The sequence below is a fragment of the Coloeus monedula genome, assembly GCF_965178545.1.
Source record: "Coloeus monedula genome assembly, chromosome: Z".
In the NCBI taxonomy this organism is placed as follows: domain Eukaryota; kingdom Metazoa; phylum Chordata; class Aves; order Passeriformes; family Corvidae; genus Coloeus; species Coloeus monedula.
In genome coordinates, this window is record NC_138822.1 from 61122354 (window position 1) to 61142286 (window position 19933).

The following is a 19933-nucleotide window of genomic DNA, read 5'->3' on the forward strand; positions in this document are numbered from 1 at the left end:
CTTTTCCACCTTGAAAGTCTCTTGCTGGGATATGATGATTTGAAAATAATAAGTAACTTCTTAAGCTGCTGTAATTTTCTTTTTCCGTTTGGCAGCCTGTGTGTCCTCAGCTGGTATTTCTTCTTGTTTTTCAAACTCTTTAAAGCAAATTTCTGTCCATTTTCTGTATTTGTGTAATGAACTGGGAACAAGATGTGCAATGGTTGTGTGAAGCAAATACTTAGAAAGAGGGTAAAAATTTCAGTACATCACCAAAATTGTAAAGGCCTCTACAGAGAAAGTCCATGGTGTTCCCAGACTAGGGCAACATTGAGTAAAATTATCTTTTTACAGTAACATCGGTATACTATGCAGCAAAAGAATAACTACATTTGGCAGTTTTTTGCCAAGGAACACATATTGAATTTAAGCATTTCCTTGATAATGTTGTTTATACGGATTGTCATATTTTTATCTTGACTTCAACAGCGTTCTTCAAATGTACTTGTAGTTATGTTATGTTTTGATGATTTATAGTAAGCTTCATACAAATGTTAATGAGAAAGCATAGTATTAATACTTTAAAACAACTTTCAAAGTTAATATTCTCAGAAGGATTTGCACACTGATAATTAGCTACTAGTGAGAGATTGGATGGTTTCATTAATCTCCGTTATTTCACAGCTGGTAAAGGATTGCATTTTGCCATCCTTTATTTCCAAACTGGGAGTGCTGAGAGAAGGAAGATATCAAAAAATGAGCCACCCCCAACCACCTCAAATTTTCTTTCCCCACAATGTTCCAGACTAAGAACAAAATAAAACTAATGGCAGTTGGAACCAAACAGAAAATTGTATCAGAGAAGGGACTTGAATCAGGAATCAGCAAAATCTGCAGCTTGGCCACATCACTGCTTTCCAACACACTGATGGCTGGGAAAAAAATCAGGGATTAGGAGGAGTGACAACAGTTATCTTGGGTGTTAAGTGTCAGTAAACCAAATCTCCTCATTGATAATGGCAATCAAAAACCTTCCAATAAATCGAAACTTTTACATTCTTAATATTTACAGAAATTCTGAGTGTATCATTTTCTTCCATTGTTTAATAAAACTCTGACTGGTTGTCCTGTCACAGTAACAATGATTGATTTTTTTATTGCTTAGAAGCCAACAATCCAGACAACTAAAGACAAGAGGAAGGCTACTGTCACCTTTTCTAGCTTCTAGACTGATGGTGTTGAAATTCATGTGCTGACACCCCAGCTGCATAAAGCAAGACAGATAAAGGTTATTGACCTTTCCTACAGGCATTTGGAGCAAATTTTGCATATTTTTCTTAAACAGGTTGCTTCAGTAAAGTCAGGGGATGACTTCTATTTGTGAAATGAACAGGATTTTGCTTTATACATAACTAGTCTCTGGGTGCTGACTTTTTGTGCAATTTTAATAGCTGTGGATAAACTTTTGACTTTTTGATGCCTTCTTTTTCACAGCATATTTGCATTAAATGAGCCCTTTTCTGTATCTGACACATAGGGTAGCATGGTTAGTTATCAGTAGCCATGGTAAATGTGTGCAGTTGTAATGGGAAATGTCTGCACAACTGGTATGAATAAATTGGATGCTGATAATGTGTGCACTGTAGGGCAAGGAAGAAAAATTTATTCTCTCTGAAAAACACTTTGTTTTACATAAGAAGCACAGAAATACAGCTGTTTTCAGCCTCTCCTCTCTGTGCCAGCTTGCAAACAGGCTTCCTACAGCATCTCCTTGATCTTTAGAGTAGTGCCTCAGTAGACTTCCTACCTTGTGTGATCAGTTCCTTAAGTGTTCAGTTGAAATTGTCTAAACTACTTCATATGCTTAGGGACAATTTGGGACAATTTATTGGGTAAAAAATTCTCATATTTGAATATTTTTCCTCCATACTCCATCCTGTACATACCTGCTTGTCTGTTGCTCTTTTTGGCTTTGAAGTAATATTGGTTAATGCCATATTTTTTGCCTTAAAGGAGAAAGAACAAATAAAACTGTGTTAATTGCTTGCCCATGTCTTCAGGGATGATAAGTGGTAACTAAGGCAGTTGCATTTCACACAGTTCATTACAATCAAAAGTGTGTGTGGCTCGGATGGCCTGATGAGAGTGGCAATGATGTTTGAGAGTGGCAATGATATTTGAACACTCCAGCTGGTTGCTGATTGAATTGGAACAGGAGGGAGGAAAAAATCATCATGTGGCAAGTTGGTTTTGTCCTAAATACCAGTCCTTGTTTAAAAAAGGTAACTATTGATTATCTATTGATGACCACTTTATCCATTAAGAAAGAGGTACTACTGCATTGGCTGGTTTACAACCTGTGGTTCAAGCTTCCCACTTCAAAGCAGACTCAATCTTCTACAGGGCAGAAGTGTTTGTTAAGACTTGCACCATGCAGAGGACTACTTTATGTGTTTAATGTGGTGCTGCTGTTTTCCATCCCCTGCAGGTTTTGCTGGTCTTTGCAAAAGAAGACAACCAAAGCAATGGCTTCTGGTGGGCTTGTGACAGAGCAGGATACAGGTGCCACGTTGCCTGGACTCCAGAGTCAGCGCTTGAATGTTTCCTGGATAAGCATCAGGAAATAATTGTTATAGATCACAGGAACTCCAAATATTTTGATGCAGAAGATATCTGCAGGTAACCTAAAGGACCTTATGCTTCTCTTAAGCTGCAGAATACATTGTACAAAACCAAACCTCCTAATTTTAAAAGAAAAAATAGGGGGGAAAAGAAGATAAAAACAACAAACAAAAAATGAACACCTAAAATTGTAGTAAAATGGAAGTTTGGGGACTGAGGCCAGGAGGTTTGCATACATCTGTAAGAGAATAACGATATGAAAACTACACTATGCCAAAGTTGAATTGTAGAATTGTCTCTAGGTCATGGGGCTTCTATCAGAGCATAAGCCAAAGCTGTTGTGAAATTATTCCTTGCTGTCTGTGCTGCATCTTTCCTGGCTTACTGCTGCAGCAAAATCTGAAGCTGAAGACTTCAAAGGAATGTGTTTGTTTGTCCACAAGGTCAGGCACTGCCAGTTCTTCGCAAAGGTTTGCATCACTCTTCCAGTCCACATGGTTGTGTCTAAGGTGCATTAAGATTATGAGTGCATAGTATTGGAATTCTTTGCTAAAATACACTGTTTCAGCTGCAGCATGCATTTTGCATCATACTGTGCTTCTAGTCTGCCATGAGCTGAAATTCGCCACGTTTATGACAAGGGGCATTTAGTGCTCAAATACTTGTGCTGATGTATGTTCTTCTACCATACTTCTAAAGACCAACAGATGAACATAAAGATTGTTTATTCGGGACAGTGTGATATGAGTCCAAAAACCTATGATTAGACAGTAAAACACAAATGGGGTGCTCTTCTGATAGCTGGTAATATCTTTTTCGGTTTCTCAATAATATGCAGGGTGGTGAAATTTTGCTTATTCTGTATATAATAAACTATAGTCTTTTCGTAATTTGTTATGCCCACTTTTCTTACTTGCATGCCTTGAAAGCACTTCCCACCCTGTAAACAAAATTTTGTGGTGTCTAGAAGGACAGTGGTAAATATTAGAGGGGGCAGAGATTCTTGTTTAAATTAGTCAAGGGCATTGAAAATGCTTTGCATGGACTGACCTTTCTCAACTCTTGAATTCAGGGCAGTCTGCCCCAGATAAGCTGAGTACACAGGGGAAACCTTCACTAGGTCATGCGAGTGGGTTTGAAAAGCTGATGTTTGTACTCTGTGGTTTTGGAGCTTTTGCCTTCTTACCTGCTTAGAGCAAAATGAGAAATCTGGTGGCAAAATGAAAATGGTTTGTCTAAGTGGGGATAGGCAGGTTTGGCAGTGCACTATCGTATTTTCTAGCCTCAATGGTGTCTTTCAGTCCTGACTTTCATTTATATTTTCAGTGAAGGTACTCAGAACAATATTGAGAAAGCATTCAGTGTAACTGACAAATTTTTGTTTCCTCAGGTCTATTCGTGCCACAGAGCCATCAGAGCATACTGTAATACTTGCTGTGGTTCCACGCATGTAAGTATTACTGGTTTGTGAAAGGTTTTTATTTTACTTTGTAAGAACAGTAATTTAACATAGAACAGTTATATCTTACTAGCAAGTCTTACAGAGTAAATGCAGTATTTTTCACCCAAAATGCGCTAGTGATGTTTTATGTTTTATTTGAGTGTTTTATAACTTTCCTTTAGTGCAGATTAGTATTATCACTGTCACCTTCAGAACAGGTTGTATAGTAAGAAAATCAAACAGGTATGTGTTTTTTCTAAGAGAAAAAGAAAATCCAAACCAAAACCAGAAAGCTGTGTATTACTTTCTAAAGGAAATTACTAGATAAGTAACACGTTGTTTATTGAACTGGGTTCTGGGGAAAACCTCAATCCTGTTGATGCTAAATTCACCAGAATGTTGTCCTGAAACCCTTATTCACTAATTCATACCCCATACATTTAAGAAGAATTCTTACTGATTTAAATATATATTTATCAAATACCTTCAAATACCCTTGTTATAACTCCTACACACTACTGAATCCATTGTCATTTTATTAATTTCCTAGATCAATTAAAATATTAGGAAATAGAGTGGCAGGAGAACTATTACTGGCAAGATTTGAAAATCAACTAGATTTGCTGCTGAACAAGATTTTGCAACTTAACTTTATTTTAATAACATTTTTTTAAGATTGTTTCTCATAGGATATCACAGAATGTCTTTTATCTTTTTCATACTTTCTTTTTGCAATCACCTTCTGTGTATGTAAAGAGATACAGGACTTCTCTGGATGACCTGTCAGGTTTGCTGTAGGAATAACTATCAAGCTGTATAAAAGCTGCAAATACCTATAATAGAAGGCTGTAGCACCAACTTCTGTAACAGTACGATTTTACGTATGTATTTTAGGAAAAACTCTTCTCACTGAGTTCATTATAGTCAGAGAACTATGTCAAATTCATACCATCTAATCCTCAAGTGTTCTGTGCCCATACAATATACCAGCCCTGCTTAATATCTGTGTCAATGTCCTGGACAATGGGATTGAGTGCACCCTCAGGCAGTTTGCAGATGACACCAAGCTGGGTGGGAGTGCTGATCTGCTGGAGGGCAGGAAGGCTCTGCAGAGGGATCTGGACAGGCTGGATCATGGGCTGAGGCCGATGGTGTGAGGTTCAACAAGGCCCAGTGCCAGGTCCTGCTCTTGGGTCACAACAACCCCAGGCAGTGCCACAGGCTGGGGCAGAGTGGCTGCAAAGCTGCCCACAGGAAAAGGACCTGGGAGTGCTGGTGACAGCGACTGAACGTGAGCCAGGGTGTGCCCAGGTGGCCAAGAGGGCAAATGGCATCCTGGCCTGGATCAGCAACAGTGTGGCCAGCAGGATCAGGGCAGGGATTGTCCCCTCATACTCGGCACAGGTAAAGCCACACTTCAAATCTTGCATCCAGCTCTGGGCCCTCATGACAAAAAGGACATTGAGATGATGTCCAGAGAAGGGCAACAGAGCTGGTGAAGGGTCTGGAGCACAAGTCCTATGAGGAGTGGTTGAGGAAGCTGAGGGTGTTTATCCTGGAGGAAAGGAGGCTCAGGGATGACCTTGTTTCGCTCTACAACTACCTGAAAGGAGGCTATATCCAGGTGGGGGTCAGTCTTTTCTCCCAAGTAGCAAGGGACCTGACAAGATGAAATGGCCTTAAGTTGTGCTAAGAGAGGTTTAGACAGGGCATTAGGAAAAATTTCTTCCCTGAAAGGATTGCAAGCATTGGAACAGGCTGCTCAGGAGAGTGGAATCATCATCCCTGGAAGTATTTAAAAGATGTGTGGATGTGGCAGTTTGGAAATGGTTCACTGGTGGGCTTAGCAGTTCTGGGTTAAAAGTTTGACTAGATGATCTTAACAGTCTTTTCCAACCTGAATAATTCTGTGGTTCTGTGATTTTGTTTTGTAGATCTGCTGACCAAGAAGAGACTTCTGTTCTTCCCCTTCTTGATGCAGGCTTTGATAGGGTATGTATAAATTGCCTATGTAATACAGAAAACAGTAACTTCATCAATTACAGACACTTCCACTTCCTCAAATTGAAAATTATACATCCTTTTCTGTCAGAAATTTATTGTTAAGAAAGCAGTGGCAGTTAATTTACTTTTCTTTTCAACAGTGTGTTCCAGAAGCATATGAAATGAGAAGCTCTGTGATGTAGCTAGTCCTTTCAGAATGGCAGGAGTACTGAGATTACTTCCATGTGGTCTGGCTGGGTAGTGGGTGCGTTTTGTTGATGACTGCACTAAAAAACAATGATGGGAGACTCTGATTAAAATATTGCAACATGCTGGCTCATCACCCAGACCCCCCGTGTGTCTCAGGCTGCTGGGATTTCTCTTCTAAAGGGCCTACAAACCTGTCCAGCTCGTGGTGTGAAGAAGAATTTTTTTTCCCATTATGTCTGTTATGTTGGTTTGCACAGTTCTTCTCAGTACAGAGTTAGAGACACTCCTGTACAAGCAGCAGAAGGGAAGATAACTGTTGATACTGTTTCTCAAAGGGCTTTGAAGGAGAGAGCCAAAAGGCAGGAGTTCTCAGCTCTGAAAATCTAGGTTGCTTACCCTCTCCTAATCTTTATGTGAGTGGCTTTGGATGGATATGACTGTTACATTACTCTAAAATAAACCAGCTGCATTTTTTAAGTTAGCCATTCATAGGGAAGGATGTGTACTTAAGCAAAAGAAGCACATCTTGAGTTAGAATTAACTGTATATACTTTCTTAAATATATATATAGTTAGGAAAATTAACTATAGTAGGTAATATCAGGGAAGAGATGGAATTAACCCAGGCAAAATCTCATGTTCCTATGCTCATACTGAGTCCAGTGTCTGAGCTAACTCACATTCAGCCCAAGTTTGTTTACACAGCAGAACATGAACCAGAATTACCATTTTCAGATCATCTCCCAAAAAAAGAGGTATAAGATCTTGCCTCTGCTACAAGGGTACTGTGGGGCCAAAGCATTTCTAAAGCACTTAGATGCTCTAAAAATTGGAAAAGGTGAATCTAAGAGAAAGGTCAGCCCAAGAAGGCCAGTGGTCTATTAGTGTAGTTTATCTCTCTCCCTCTCTCTCTCTCTCTCTCTCGGGCTTTAATATTTTTCAAAGAAAACTTTGTTACTTCTCATGTCTAGGGTTTCATTTGAACACGATGCAGGGCAATATGTTTTGTGAGCTAGATTGTAACTCTAGGTGTAGCACTGGGTAAAGTCAGAGGAGACTGTGCAGCTGTGAGACACGGCTCAGTGGTGCTCTCTGCCTTGGAAAGAAAAATCTTTTTGCACCTGACAGCTGCAGTAACTACTCTCTCTTGCTGTCCCAAATTTATCAGAGAGCTTGCATAATGTAATAATTCACTATTGGAATTATTTTCAAGACTTTAAAATACATCTGATGTCAAGATTTCTACTTTTGCTGTGGGGTGCACATAGGAATCATTTTTGCTTGGATGGGGATCAGTAGGGACTAAATCCATTACCACACAAAGATTTAAAAAGACCCTTCTTCAAACAGAAAGGTGTATTTGTGGGGAGTCTCTTCCTCAGCAGCAAAAATGAAATTTATTTTTGGAAAATCATACCTGCTGAAATCATAAGTTTTTTTTTTTGCTGACTTATTTCTGTTTTTTCTTCCTTCTTCTCAAGAACATATTTTATTACATCTTCTGATTTTCCCCCTATATCATTAACAGCTTTTGTGTTTGTGTATTAATGCTGTTGCTAATCCAGTACATTAATTATGCTGATTTTTTTTTCCTCTCTGCCTCATTAATCTGATAGTGGTGGCCTACTTAGGGTGGGCTAATTTGAATAAGCAATTTAGCTTCCTGACTGATTTTTAGCTATGATTTAAATCAGCAAACCAGGGATCTTAACATTTGCAGTTACTGAATTACAAACTTGTCTTGTATTTTGAACTTTTTTCCTAAACAAATGTTGATTCTCATTGACCAGATACTATTAAAACTTTCTGGATTGGAATAAAAGAAGTCTTTAATATTAAACCTAATTTTTATTGCTAAGCAAGAAGAATTATGCATTCCTGTTGGCTTATAACTCTTGTGGCTTGTACTAAGTTCCATAAAGAACAACAGCAGAATCCCATTATAATGAAGTAAAAAATAATTTAAGAGTACGTGTTACTTAAATCACAATCTACTATATACATACAAAACTTTCTGTAAAGAAAGTGTTTTGTCTGCCTTCTAATATCTGAGAGTTCAGAGATCTTCTTATCCTTGTGTCACATTAGCACAGATTACAAAAGGAAATGTCTCCTGCCATTTTCATGTCCCAGTCAATTTCTCAGCTTTGAGTCAGCCAGCGAATGACCAGCATCAACACTGTGAACTTAGGGAAAGTGATTCTGTACATCTGCAGAAGACTATACAGCAGTTAAGAGCACAGTTAGAACTTTGATAAGCTGCAATTCTTGATTCTTAGCAAAAGATTTGTGCCAAGAGTTTTGTAGGTGAACAGCAGTGGTTAAATTTTTTCAGTAAAACACACTACTGTAAAATTTAGTTTATAAAGAGCCTTAGTATAGTCTAGTAAGTCTATTTCATAAAATAGGTTGCCATCATTGATTAATTTTATATTATTGATAGATTTGTTCTTATTGTTTTAAATTTAGCACAAATGTATTTGATTATTTAAAAGAGCACCCTAAAACTGAAAATCTAAATCTACACTGCTGTAGAAGAGAAGTTTGTTTGCAGGCAGTTTGATATACAAAAACAAAACTTTGTTTGCTCCTTTGCTTCTGCCAGCTTGATATTGTACCTTTTGTTTTCCCATGCATTCTGTAGTGTATGAAGTGAAAGTTACAGCAATATTTTAAGATCTTAACATTAAGGAGTGAAACAGACCCATGCCAACAGTTGTTTTTAATTTTACTTTTTTTATGTTTTGCTCACAACTTGGAATTAAGCCACTGGTCTCCAAAACAGAGTTTTTCATCCAGGACAGAAGCATAGATTTCTTGAAGGCTCTTCTTTGGACATTTGCATGCTGCTCTGGACTGTGTGTGCAGCTGTGCTGTGAGAACTAGTGACAACACAGGGCATTTCCTGTGATAACTAAAGTCAGTGCATGTGATTGATCAGTAAACTTTAACTGAAGTCAGAGAATCTACTTCTTTTGTAGCAACATAAAATTTCTGATTTCAGCAGGACCAAGCACAAGCACTTTCAAACCTAACAGAGAGAACATTCTCTCCTGTCTAGAGTAAAAGTTTTTTCACTGTGGCCAGCATGCTTCTACTTTATATACTTTTCTGCACTTCTGAATTCACAGTGACAGCTCAGTGAGATTACTTGTGAAGCAAACTTACTTCCTTTTCTGAGCTTTAGCCGCAATATTTGCTTGGAAACAAATGCCAAATATAATTCTTTATCTTTTTCTTTTTTGCATGAATGTTTTTATGTCTCTAAGGTTTTCCATTTCCCTTGTGAATGAACGATAGGTGTTCAAAATAAAACATCAAGGCAGTACTGGTTTTGTGTGAGACTGTGTTTGGGGTTCTTTTAAGAGTATGCGTTGGATTGCTAAAACCAAATGGGAAAATTGAGTTAAGGATTTAGCATATTTTTATGCTTGCTTTGTATTTAGATATTTGTGTTGTCTTAAAAAACAGAAACTCATTCCTGAGGAAAAGATGATTATTCACAACACAAAAGGTACAACTAGAGCTTGTTTCTACAGAAAAAGAAAGCATGGTTGAGGTTGGGAGGGACCTCTAGGGGTCATCTTGCCCAACCTCCCTGCTCAAGTACAGCCACCTAAAACAAGTTGTCCAGGACCATGCCACACAGCTTTTGAACATTTCCAGGCATGGAGACTCTGCAACATCTCTGGGCAACCTGTGCCTAGGTCACCCTCACAGTAAAAAAAAAAAACCAAAAAAACCAAAAACCAAAAAACCCTGTTGCCTGATGTGATGTTCAGGTTCCCTGAACCTCCTGTGCTTCTGTTTGTGCCCATTGCCTCTGGTTCTGTCACTGGGTACCACTAGAAAGAAGCTGGCTATGTCTTCTTATAGTCTTCCTTCAGATATTCATATACTTTGATAAGTTCTCCACTTCAGCATTCTCCTTTTCGGGCTGAGACAGCTCTCTTGGCCTGTCTCATGGTAGAGGTGCTTAATCACCCTTGTGGACCTTCACTGGCCTCGTGCCAGCTCTCTTTAAAAAGTTTAAGTTTTAGATGCAGGAACAGAAATAACAGCCTATTTAATACACTCTTGATTTGTCTTCCAGCAATTCATGGAGAACAGCAGTGTCACTGCTTGTTACAATGAACTGGTTCAAATAGAACACGGGGAAGTGCGATCTCAGTTCAAATTACGGTATGTAGAAGTGTGAGAAACTGCAAACATCAACCTCTTGGTCTAAATAATTGTATCATGTTGCTTTCTGCTTCTTCCCAGCTCTGCATATGTGTGTCTTGCATTTGTATGTATGTGTATGTATGTAATAGACTACATTTTATATTTTCTCCTTCTGTTATTTCGTAAAGGACGAACTGAAGTGCCTTAGTAACTGGTACCCTGAGAAAGCTCGGTCAATGTAGGTATGGACTGCGAATTTACATGATGGTAAAACTTCACAGAGTCATTCTTGATCTTGCTTGTCTGACATTTCATATTCAAAGGCTTGATCTGAATACGATCTTGATTCAGCTCTGAGTTTTTATTTTCTTGCTTGGCCGAGACTTGGCAGGCCAGGAGCACAGTTGTATATGTTAGTGAGAAGTTAAATGATGTTTATTCCCACATGCACTTTTTCCTTACTGTGACTAATTCTATATTTAATATAGGTGCTTTTGCATGCATGTAGATATTTGTGCAATGTAACCATATGAAATGATAGGAAAGAAATGCAGAGAAAGGGCTGTTCTCTCTGTGGCATAAATTAATTCCAGTTCCATCTACAGAAAATACTATCACTTTTCTACAGGTTTCAGTGTGTCTGTTTAAGAAGGTGATTTTTCTAAGATTTTCTTTGCAAACCGATACCAAAGTGACTTCACATTTCACATGATTGCATGTTCATGCATGCAAACTGCAATTACAGTAAAATTTCAGGGAAAAAAAATTGAACTTTGGTTTACACAATTTTAAAAGTTGTTTTCCATAACTCAGCAGGAATGTCTTCCCCCTACCTGTCTTATTAGGCAGATGCCATTAAAAACTAATCAGAACTGATACTGGTTATAGCATTCAGGTACAATTCTTTTTTTCATTTGTGTGGTTTAATTAAGTGGGGAAAAAGGTGCTGCACTTCATGTCAGTGCCACTTGCCAGTGATCTGCAAGTCTTCTACACAGCTTTGTAAAAGTGAAAGGGAAGAGAATGCAGAAAGTTTGTTGATAGAATTAAACCCAGGATATGTCACATGTTCAGATACAAGAGAAATGTGATGAAAAACTAGCACCAGCCCCAGAGAGCAGTATATGAGGTCACATCAGTGGTCAGAAGTGTCTTTCTGTTCCTAGCATGGACTCCACTTTTCCACATAGCTGGTTCTGGTTTGAAACTTGGTTGGACATCTGTGTGGTAATTAAAGGGGATATGGGCCATTTTAACTTGTAATTTTGCTGGCTTGCTTGCCAGATCAAAAGAAAATACTAAGGCTTGAATAGTGCAAATATATGTGTGTTTTCTTACAGAAACTCTACGTAATTACATTTGTTAGCAGCTGATGTACCAGACAGGCATCTATCACTGAGACAAATTAGTTCCTTCACACAGCACAAAATCACACTCGGGAACCAGCTTGAACTGCTAGAAAATCACATATAAAATTACACTCCGAGCTCCTTTTACTCTATGAGCAGAAACACTTCTGTCATCTTCTGTATAAAACACTTATTTCCTACAAATCTTCAACCACATAACTGTGTGTCTGTGTTTCTGTGTACATCTCTTCATGTATCCTATTTGGTTATGAGTTACTTCTGTAATAAGGAGAAGTAGCAATGTTCTGTATTTCTTAATTCTCTAGTCACTGGTATTAATTCAAACTCTGCTATGCAGCCTGGAAGCAAGATGTTCCTTTTAGGTAAATACTGTATACAGGAATGTTTATGCACAGTGCGGTTTTGCTCCCTGCAATGAGACTTATTTAGAATATTATTAGCTTGTCTTTAGTGCAAATCAAAGATGAAGTACTGATACCTATCAAAGGAAGTATGCCTGGGTTGTTTCTTCTAGTATGCACTCTTTCTGGCCATGGCAGGGTGTTGGAACTACATGGTCTTCATGTCCCTTCCAACCCAAATCATCCTATGATTCTATGAGATATACATTTTTCCCTAGTATTAGGAGCCTATATTAATGTTAATGCCGTCCTGTATAAATCATAATTTAAGCAATTTGAATTCTGTAGCAAGAAGATAAGGCTTCTGTTTTCCTGCATTAGTTCAAGGATAGCCCTGGAAAAAAAATGGGGATCAAAGATCATCTGGGTTCTTAAAGATCAGGATGTATGGAAGTCCAGTCACTGCATTATTACTTGGAAGCAAGAAAATTGGTATTTTTTCACCTAGAACTTTGACATGGTTCTATTGCTTCCTTTAACTGTGTTGTATTACAGTTTCTTTTACAGTGCCAATCTACTTGCTGTATTGAAAACTTTGTATATACCTGCTGTCATGATTTTTGTGTTCCAAATTTTTAATTATCACAAAACATTTTGATATAATAGTATGTGTTATTTTTACTGCTCACTGTTAGTTCCTGCTGTCCAAAGCATGTATGTAGGTACAAGTATACTATTAAGATGCTGCAGTATCTATGAGCACTTTTATAATGTAATCTGCAGTAAAAGCATGTTAACAACAGGGATGTCTGAGGCTGGATGTTTTGAAAAAGTCATAATAAAGATAGTGACATGGTCTAGTCAAAACAACTGCTACTTTGTGGTTCATCTACTGATAAGTACAATTTAATCATGTATTTATAGTGAACAAAATGTTCAAACAAAAAAACTAATGTGCTAATCATTTCCTAATTTCAGGGCTTGTAATGCAGTGTTTACAGCATTAGACCATTGTCAGGAAGCTGTAGAAATAACCAGTGAAGATCATGTCATTCAGGTAGGGGGGAAAATGTTAACTATCTTACAGAATTTGAAAAGAGGAAACCCAAAGTAGTCCCTGTTCTATTTCAGTATTTTAGCTTTGTTGCCCATTAGAAAGCCTTGTACAATGAACTGCCTAATTTCTGGTTGCTGCACACTGATGCCTGCTGAATTTTTACGGATTTTCCTTCTGTAACTTCATTTAGATGGTAGTTTTCAGTAATGTTTTTTCTGTGCATTCACTGTCTTTCTGTGCTTTCTGATAGATTACATATCACCTTCTCTGTTCAGCCTCTTACTTGAATAAAATGTTTCACCATTACGTAGTATTTTATATGAGAAACACTGAGTTGTAGGGATGTGTGGTTGTGCCTTCAGCCATTTAACTTGTCACACTTCAATATTTATATAAGTTATTATCCTTGAAATAAATTCTTTTTGATATTGTCCTAATGTACCATTGTTTTGGCAGTATGTTAATCCAGCCTTTGAACGGATGATGGGGTACTGCAAGGGAGAGCTTATTGGCAAGGAGCTCACTGAACTACCTAAAAGTGATAAAAACTCTACAGACCTTTTGGACAACATAAACACATTTATTAAAAAAGGAAAGGTAAGCAAATAAAACAAACTCCTTTGAAACTGCTACAGAGTTCTATTCTGCTTTGGTTTTTATTGCTGTAGGTTTAAGAACACAAGATGTGTTTTTCATGAATATACATGTAAGACCAGAATTCTGCTTCTCAGATGTCTAAGCACAACAGCTCATATCACAGACAAGTGACTACAGATCTCATTAGCTTTGCTTTTAGGATCTGACTGAACTCCTGCTGATTTGTTGGCTTAAGATCAGTATCAGAATGTTTTCTGTGTTTCTGTTTTGCTTAGAGCCCATGGAGCTTTTGTTAGTTGGAATGTAACAGTTTGTCCCTCAGTCAGTCTCTCAGGTGGCTGAATCATCCAAACAAAATGTGTAACTGTTCTGTCAAACAGCAGAGCCTTCACTAACTGCATACTTAAAGCACCAAAATGTATTGGCACCCAGTGGGGTTTGCTTTCCTAATAACTGTAGTTAGAATATCTGCCGTGCGCTGTGAACTCCTGTCGTTGGGGTGATGAGCCTGGCAATACATTCCCCTAACACATGCAACAGTCTCCTATCCCATCTCCCCTGGGCTGCAGAAATACCTGTTGCCCTTCCCTCTCTCAAGTTCTGCTTCAAGAACTTTGGGGAGTTCTTGAACCTTTGAGTCACATCCAGCAATGATCTGAGCTTTGTGAGTCACTGTCTGGAGTTGTTTGCAGGTTCACCTTGGTTCATTAGTAGTACCCACAGGCCACTCCTGATGTGCTCCTCCTCATTTATATGGGCTGCCCAGCAGCTAGTACTGCCTGCTCAAAGGTGTCTTTTACCCATTTTCTGACTTCATCCTACTCTGCTGCCAGGTAGTTCCCTCCTTAAAATTATTCCTCTTTGAGATTAGTTGAAGGACATCTTTAGATCAAAGACTTCTGAAATTTAGCATATATATTGCATGACAACCAACAACTTCAAAGCTGAATGGTGCTTGGCACAGGGTTCGTTTCTGCTGGTCCCAAGGGATATCCTTTTGTTGCAGCCACTGCTTCTTATGGTGGCACCTAGCAAGAATGTTTGTCACCTCTTTAAGTAGATGATACCTAAAGTTCCTTGTAAAAATTGTAAAGTTCCTTGTAAAAAATACTTTCTCCCAAGAGAAACATAATTATCCTGTCCTTACATCAGTTAAAGGTGCTGCTCTCCACTGGGTGAGTAGTTGCTGCTCTCTCTCTGTTATACTTAAAAGTATATTAATTTTATATTATTTTTAAAAAGAAAACCATGAAATAAAAATAATAATTTAGTACATAAGGACTATGCAATAAAAAACGAATATTTGACTGTAAGCTATGTGTGCTCAGATGCTGTCATTGTTGTGTGTGTTTCCTTAGGAATGGCAAGGAGTTTACTACGCAAGAAAAAAATCAGGAGACAGTATCCAGCAGCACGTGAAGATAACACCTGTGGTCGGTCAAGGAGGGTAACTAACTTGTCCAGAACATAATTGATTTCTGGGTTTTAGGGCCTTTCTGCATCTGTAAGTTTGACATGAACCTCCATGTATTTAGCAACTGGACAACCTCGTGTTCGTGTGTGTGCTTGTACGTGTTCCCACCTTCGCAGTTTAGAATGGACACATTGCCAAATTCAGCTCCCAGATGTGCAGGAGAATTCCTGGAGCAACAGAAGCATCAGGTGTCCTGGGATAAAAACCTCAATGTTATGCTTCATGAAGGAGTGAGTGCTAGTCACCCAGTTGTCTTGCTGGTTTTGGGCTTGGTATCTGATATCATGACGGCTTGGAGATCTCTCCTGTAGAAAATATCAGTGTATCACTTCACTTCTCTCTTTACAATTTGATACAGTAACAAGTGATTATTTCTGTTGCTAGGCAAATAAGACACTTTGTGTCCCTCAAAAGGCTGCATTGTACCAATGAAAACAACAAACAGGTATTGTATTTCTTTCATGTGATAATTTTCATAGCTTTTAGTAAACTGATTTTTTTTGGCTTAAAATTTTTTCAAGAAGATGTGATCTATATTGTCAATGAGATTCTCATTGATTGTTGGGTCAAGCAAGAAAACTTCAACATTTGCCTGCACTATTCTCCTTTTGCAGGACTCCTGAGTAGAGGAACAACATACTTAATTTTCTGGAGCATGGATATGACAGTTGAGTCCATGATGCTGTGGAGCAACACAGACCACAGTTCAAAGGGAGTTCAGGGCTTTTTTTGTAGAGCTGTTCTTGCCAGCCTGATCTGGTGTACTTATGCCAACCAATGACCTATGCTCAGTGGTCCCAAGATTTGGCAATGTGTGGTACTTATATGAAGTGCAGCCTTCATGCAGGCCCTGAGACTTCACACATCTGCCAGAACAGGTGCTGTGAAAGGGTGTAACTCAAGCCATAACCCGAGTAACGTGGCAGTAGTGGCTGACCTGGGTCTCTGCAGTCCAGACACAAATCCGCACCAGCTGCTCCTGCAACAAGCTTGGTGGTGCGGAGAGCTGTTTGCCGTCATCTTCTCCTGGTTTCCTCCCCTCTGCCAGTGTCTGAGGCAGATGACCACATCACATACTCTGCCCCAAAAATACTCTACTAAGTGCCCTGTAGCGTAAAGTCTGGACTTTTGTGAGCAAAGGAGTGAAGCCTGTCTTTGGCATATGGTCTGTAGGGGGTGAGATAGAAAGTGGGAAGCATAAGAAGTGGATGGAAACATTTTAGACCAAGCATGTGCTTGGGAAATAGGATATGTTTCCATGTTGTTTAGGGAAGGGGTTCTCTATCTTGTTTTATTTAGAATTTTATGTGCTTTTATCCATGATGTGGGAAAAGACACACAGGAAAAGCATTTAGAAAATCTCTAGTATGTCTAGTTGCCCTTTCTTGAGTAGAACAATACTGAATATTAACACATTATTGGAAAACCACTACTGCTAGAGGAATTTCATTGGTGGTAACATTTGACCACTGAAACCATCCTTGTTTAACAAGTTTTTGTGGAGGTAGGTAGTAAAAAATCAAGGAGAAATCTGCATAATTCCCAGGAGAACTTTCCATGTCTATCACTGAAAAATAAGACTCATAGTATTTTAAACTTATGAGGCTTTTTGAACTAAAACGTGTATTTTAGTATTAGCAAAGTGTCATTTACAGTCACAGGATGTTTTAAAATGCTCAGGCTAGAGTGCAACAGAGTTTTATAATAAAAGCAGTGATAAAGTTACATGTATTTCTTTTTAATTCATTGCTTAAACCTCATAAATGTTGTTTCGTTTATAGGTGCTTCGAAGTTGATTTGAAAGTAAGACATAACCTGATGGTTTTTCTATATTATACACACAACTGAAAGACTGGTACAGGGAGGTGTATATATGATATTCTTAATGCAAGATGAGTTCAAAATAATTACAAACTTGTATCCATATGTAAAAACAGCAGCAGGAATATAGGAAAAAAGTCCTTTTCTTTTGTTTTTCTTTGCCCTGTAGATTGGACTGCTTAAACCAGTAAGAATCATAGAATCATAGAATCATAGATTGATATGGAAAGGGACCTTAAAGATCACCTAGTTTCAACCTCCTTGTCACAGGCAGGATCACCTCCCACTAGACCAGGTTGCTCAAAGACCCATCCAACCTGGTCTTGAACTTCCAGGGATAGGGCATCCACCACTCCCCTGGGGAACCTGTTCCAGTGTCTGACCACCCTCACAGTAAAGAATTTCTTCCTGATACCTAATTTAAACCTATCCTCTTTCAGCTTATAACCATTCCCCCTTGTCCTATCACTACACACCCTTGTAAAACTTCCTCTCATTTTCTTGTGGGACCTTTACATACTGGAAGGTGCTACAAAACATCCCAGTCTTTTCTTCTCCAAACTGAACAACCCCAACTCTCACATCCTTTCCACATAAGAGAGATGTTACAGCTCTCTGGTCAGTTCCGTGGCCCTTCTCTGGACCTGCCCCGGGAGGTTCATGTCTTATGCTGGAGGCCTCCAGCACGTTATGGCCCCTCAAGCAGTCGTGACACCACAAAGCTTGGTGTCATTAGCCAACTGCTGCTGGTGCACCTGATCCCACTGTCTGTGTCCCTGACAAAGATACTGGCCCTAGTGCAGACCCCCGAGGAGCACCACTCATCATTCCTCTCCACCCGGACTCCTGGTCATTGGCCACAACTCTTTAAGCAGGACCATTCAGTCAATTCCTTATCTACTGAGTGGTCCACCTGTCAAATCCAGATCTCTCCACTGTAGTCAAGGGTGTGCCTGGAAGCATCAAATGCTTTGCACAAGTCCAGTTAGATGACATTCCCTTATCCGCCCATCGTAGGAGGCCACCAAATATGTCAGGCATGATTTGCCCTTAGTGAAGCTGTGCTTGTTGTCTCCAGTTATCTCCTTATTTTCCATGTGTCTTAGCATAGCTTCCAGGAGGATCTGCTCCATGAATCGCAGAGCACAGAGATGAGACTGACTGGCCTGTCATTCCCTGGGTTTTCCTTTTTCTTTTTTAATCCTTAGAAATGACAGTTCTAAGTTTCCCCATTTCCAGTCACTGGAAACTTCACTGGACTGCCATGACTTCTGAAATATGATGGATAGCAGCTTAGCCATTTCCTCCACCAACTCCCTCAGGACTCACAAATGATGATCAGGTCCTGTGATCCTGTGCACCTTCAGGTTCCTTGGATGTTCCCAAACCTGATCTTCTCCTGCAGTGGGTGAGTTTTCATTTTCCCAGTCCCTGCCTTTACCTCCTGTGACTCGGACAGTGTATGTAGCTGGAGCACTTGCTGGTGAAGACCAAGGCAAAATATTCATAGAGTACTTCAGCCTTCTATGTGTCCCGGGTAACCACACCTCCCGTTTCCTTCCAGAGAGGGACAAAATTTTCCCTAATCTTTCTTTAATTCACCACAGTACCTATAGAAACTTTTCTTCTTGTCCTTTATGCTGCTGGCTAGATTTAATTCGATCAGGGCTTTAGTTTTCCTAACATGATCCCTGTCTCTTCAGACATTCTCTCTGTATTACTCCCAGGCCACCAGCCCTTGTTTCCACTCTCTGTAGTCTTCCTTCTTTTGTTTGTCAACAAGTTCTTTGTTCATCCACACAGGCCTCCTGGCATTTCTGCCTGACTTCTCTTTGTTGGGATGCATCAATCCTAAGCTTGGAAGACGTGATCTTTGAATATTAGCCAGTTCTCTTGGGCCCCTCTTCTCTCCAGGGCTTTATTCCATGGCACTCTACCAAGCAGGTTCCTGAAGAGGCCCAAGTCTACTCTCCTGAGGTCCAGGGTAGTGAGCTTGCTGTGTGCCCTCCTCACTGGCCTGAGGATCTTGTACTCCTCTTGTTTCATGATTACTGCAGCCCAGGTTGCCCTTGAACTTCATGTGCCCCATCAGCCTCTCCTTGTTGGTGAGAACAAGGGAAGTTAAGAAACAAATTTTATTTAAGGACTTGTGTCCAAGGTGACATTCATATCCTCCTGTACTGCTGGAAAGTACAATCCACTCTTGTCTTTTTAGTAGTTTCATGAAAAGCTACTGGTAAATTCAGCACTTATGTGATGATCTATAAGCCTGGGGAGCTTTACACATTTGGTGATCCCAGGGAATATGGCCTTGAAAAGGTTCTCCACAGGTACAGAGGTCTGCCACAAAGGTTAAGGACCACAGCCGAAGAGAAAATATGCTCTGTGGAGACTTAAGGTCCCTTAAAAAACAAGGTGTATCTGACAGAGCTGTGTCATTGTTCTGTTTCACTTCTGTCATGGAAATACCTCGTACCTGTAGGAGATCCTGGACAATGCAGTTTTCCTAATATCCATTCCTGAATACTTGCAGCAGTAGAACTTTTCCTTACACTAAAAAAATTAGGTTCCCTTTCAAGCCACAGATAAATCTTTATGGAAGGACAAAAGGAAATCAAATGAAACATTTACTTAAGTTACAGAGCAGTAAAAGCTGTCATAATTCAAATATTCATGCAAATGTAATATTTCACTGCATCAACATAATTTTAAACAGCTTGATTTCAGCATTCAGACAGTGTGTGCTGATGTCAAAACATCCTTACATTATTATGCATTGTTTCACCTTAAAAAATGTATCTGGTTTTTGCCATTAGTGACAGCCTCTGTAAGGGATATCAGAGACCACTGAAACCTTCATGTATTTCCATGCCAG

General features: G+C 39.3%; 1 protein-coding gene across 1 annotated transcript in view; it reads left to right on the plus strand.

The window, feature by feature from the left end:
• The window catches only part of PDE8B (phosphodiesterase 8B), a gene marked incomplete at both ends in the record, with an annotated part of 71782 nt that overhangs the window by 34596 nt on the left and 17253 nt on the right, over positions 1–19933 (plus strand). Inside the window, 8 exons of the mRNA XM_082301402.1 lie at positions 2468–2658; positions 3992–4051; positions 5977–6034; positions 10328–10416; positions 13088–13166; positions 13623–13763; positions 15122–15210; positions 15622–15682. Coding sequence (XP_082157528.1) covers positions 2468–2658; positions 3992–4051; positions 5977–6034; positions 10328–10416; positions 13088–13166; positions 13623–13763; positions 15122–15210; positions 15622–15682 — 768 coding nt within the window. The remainder of the gene's footprint in view (positions 1–2467; positions 2659–3991; positions 4052–5976; positions 6035–10327; positions 10417–13087; positions 13167–13622; positions 13764–15121; positions 15211–15621; positions 15683–19933) is intronic.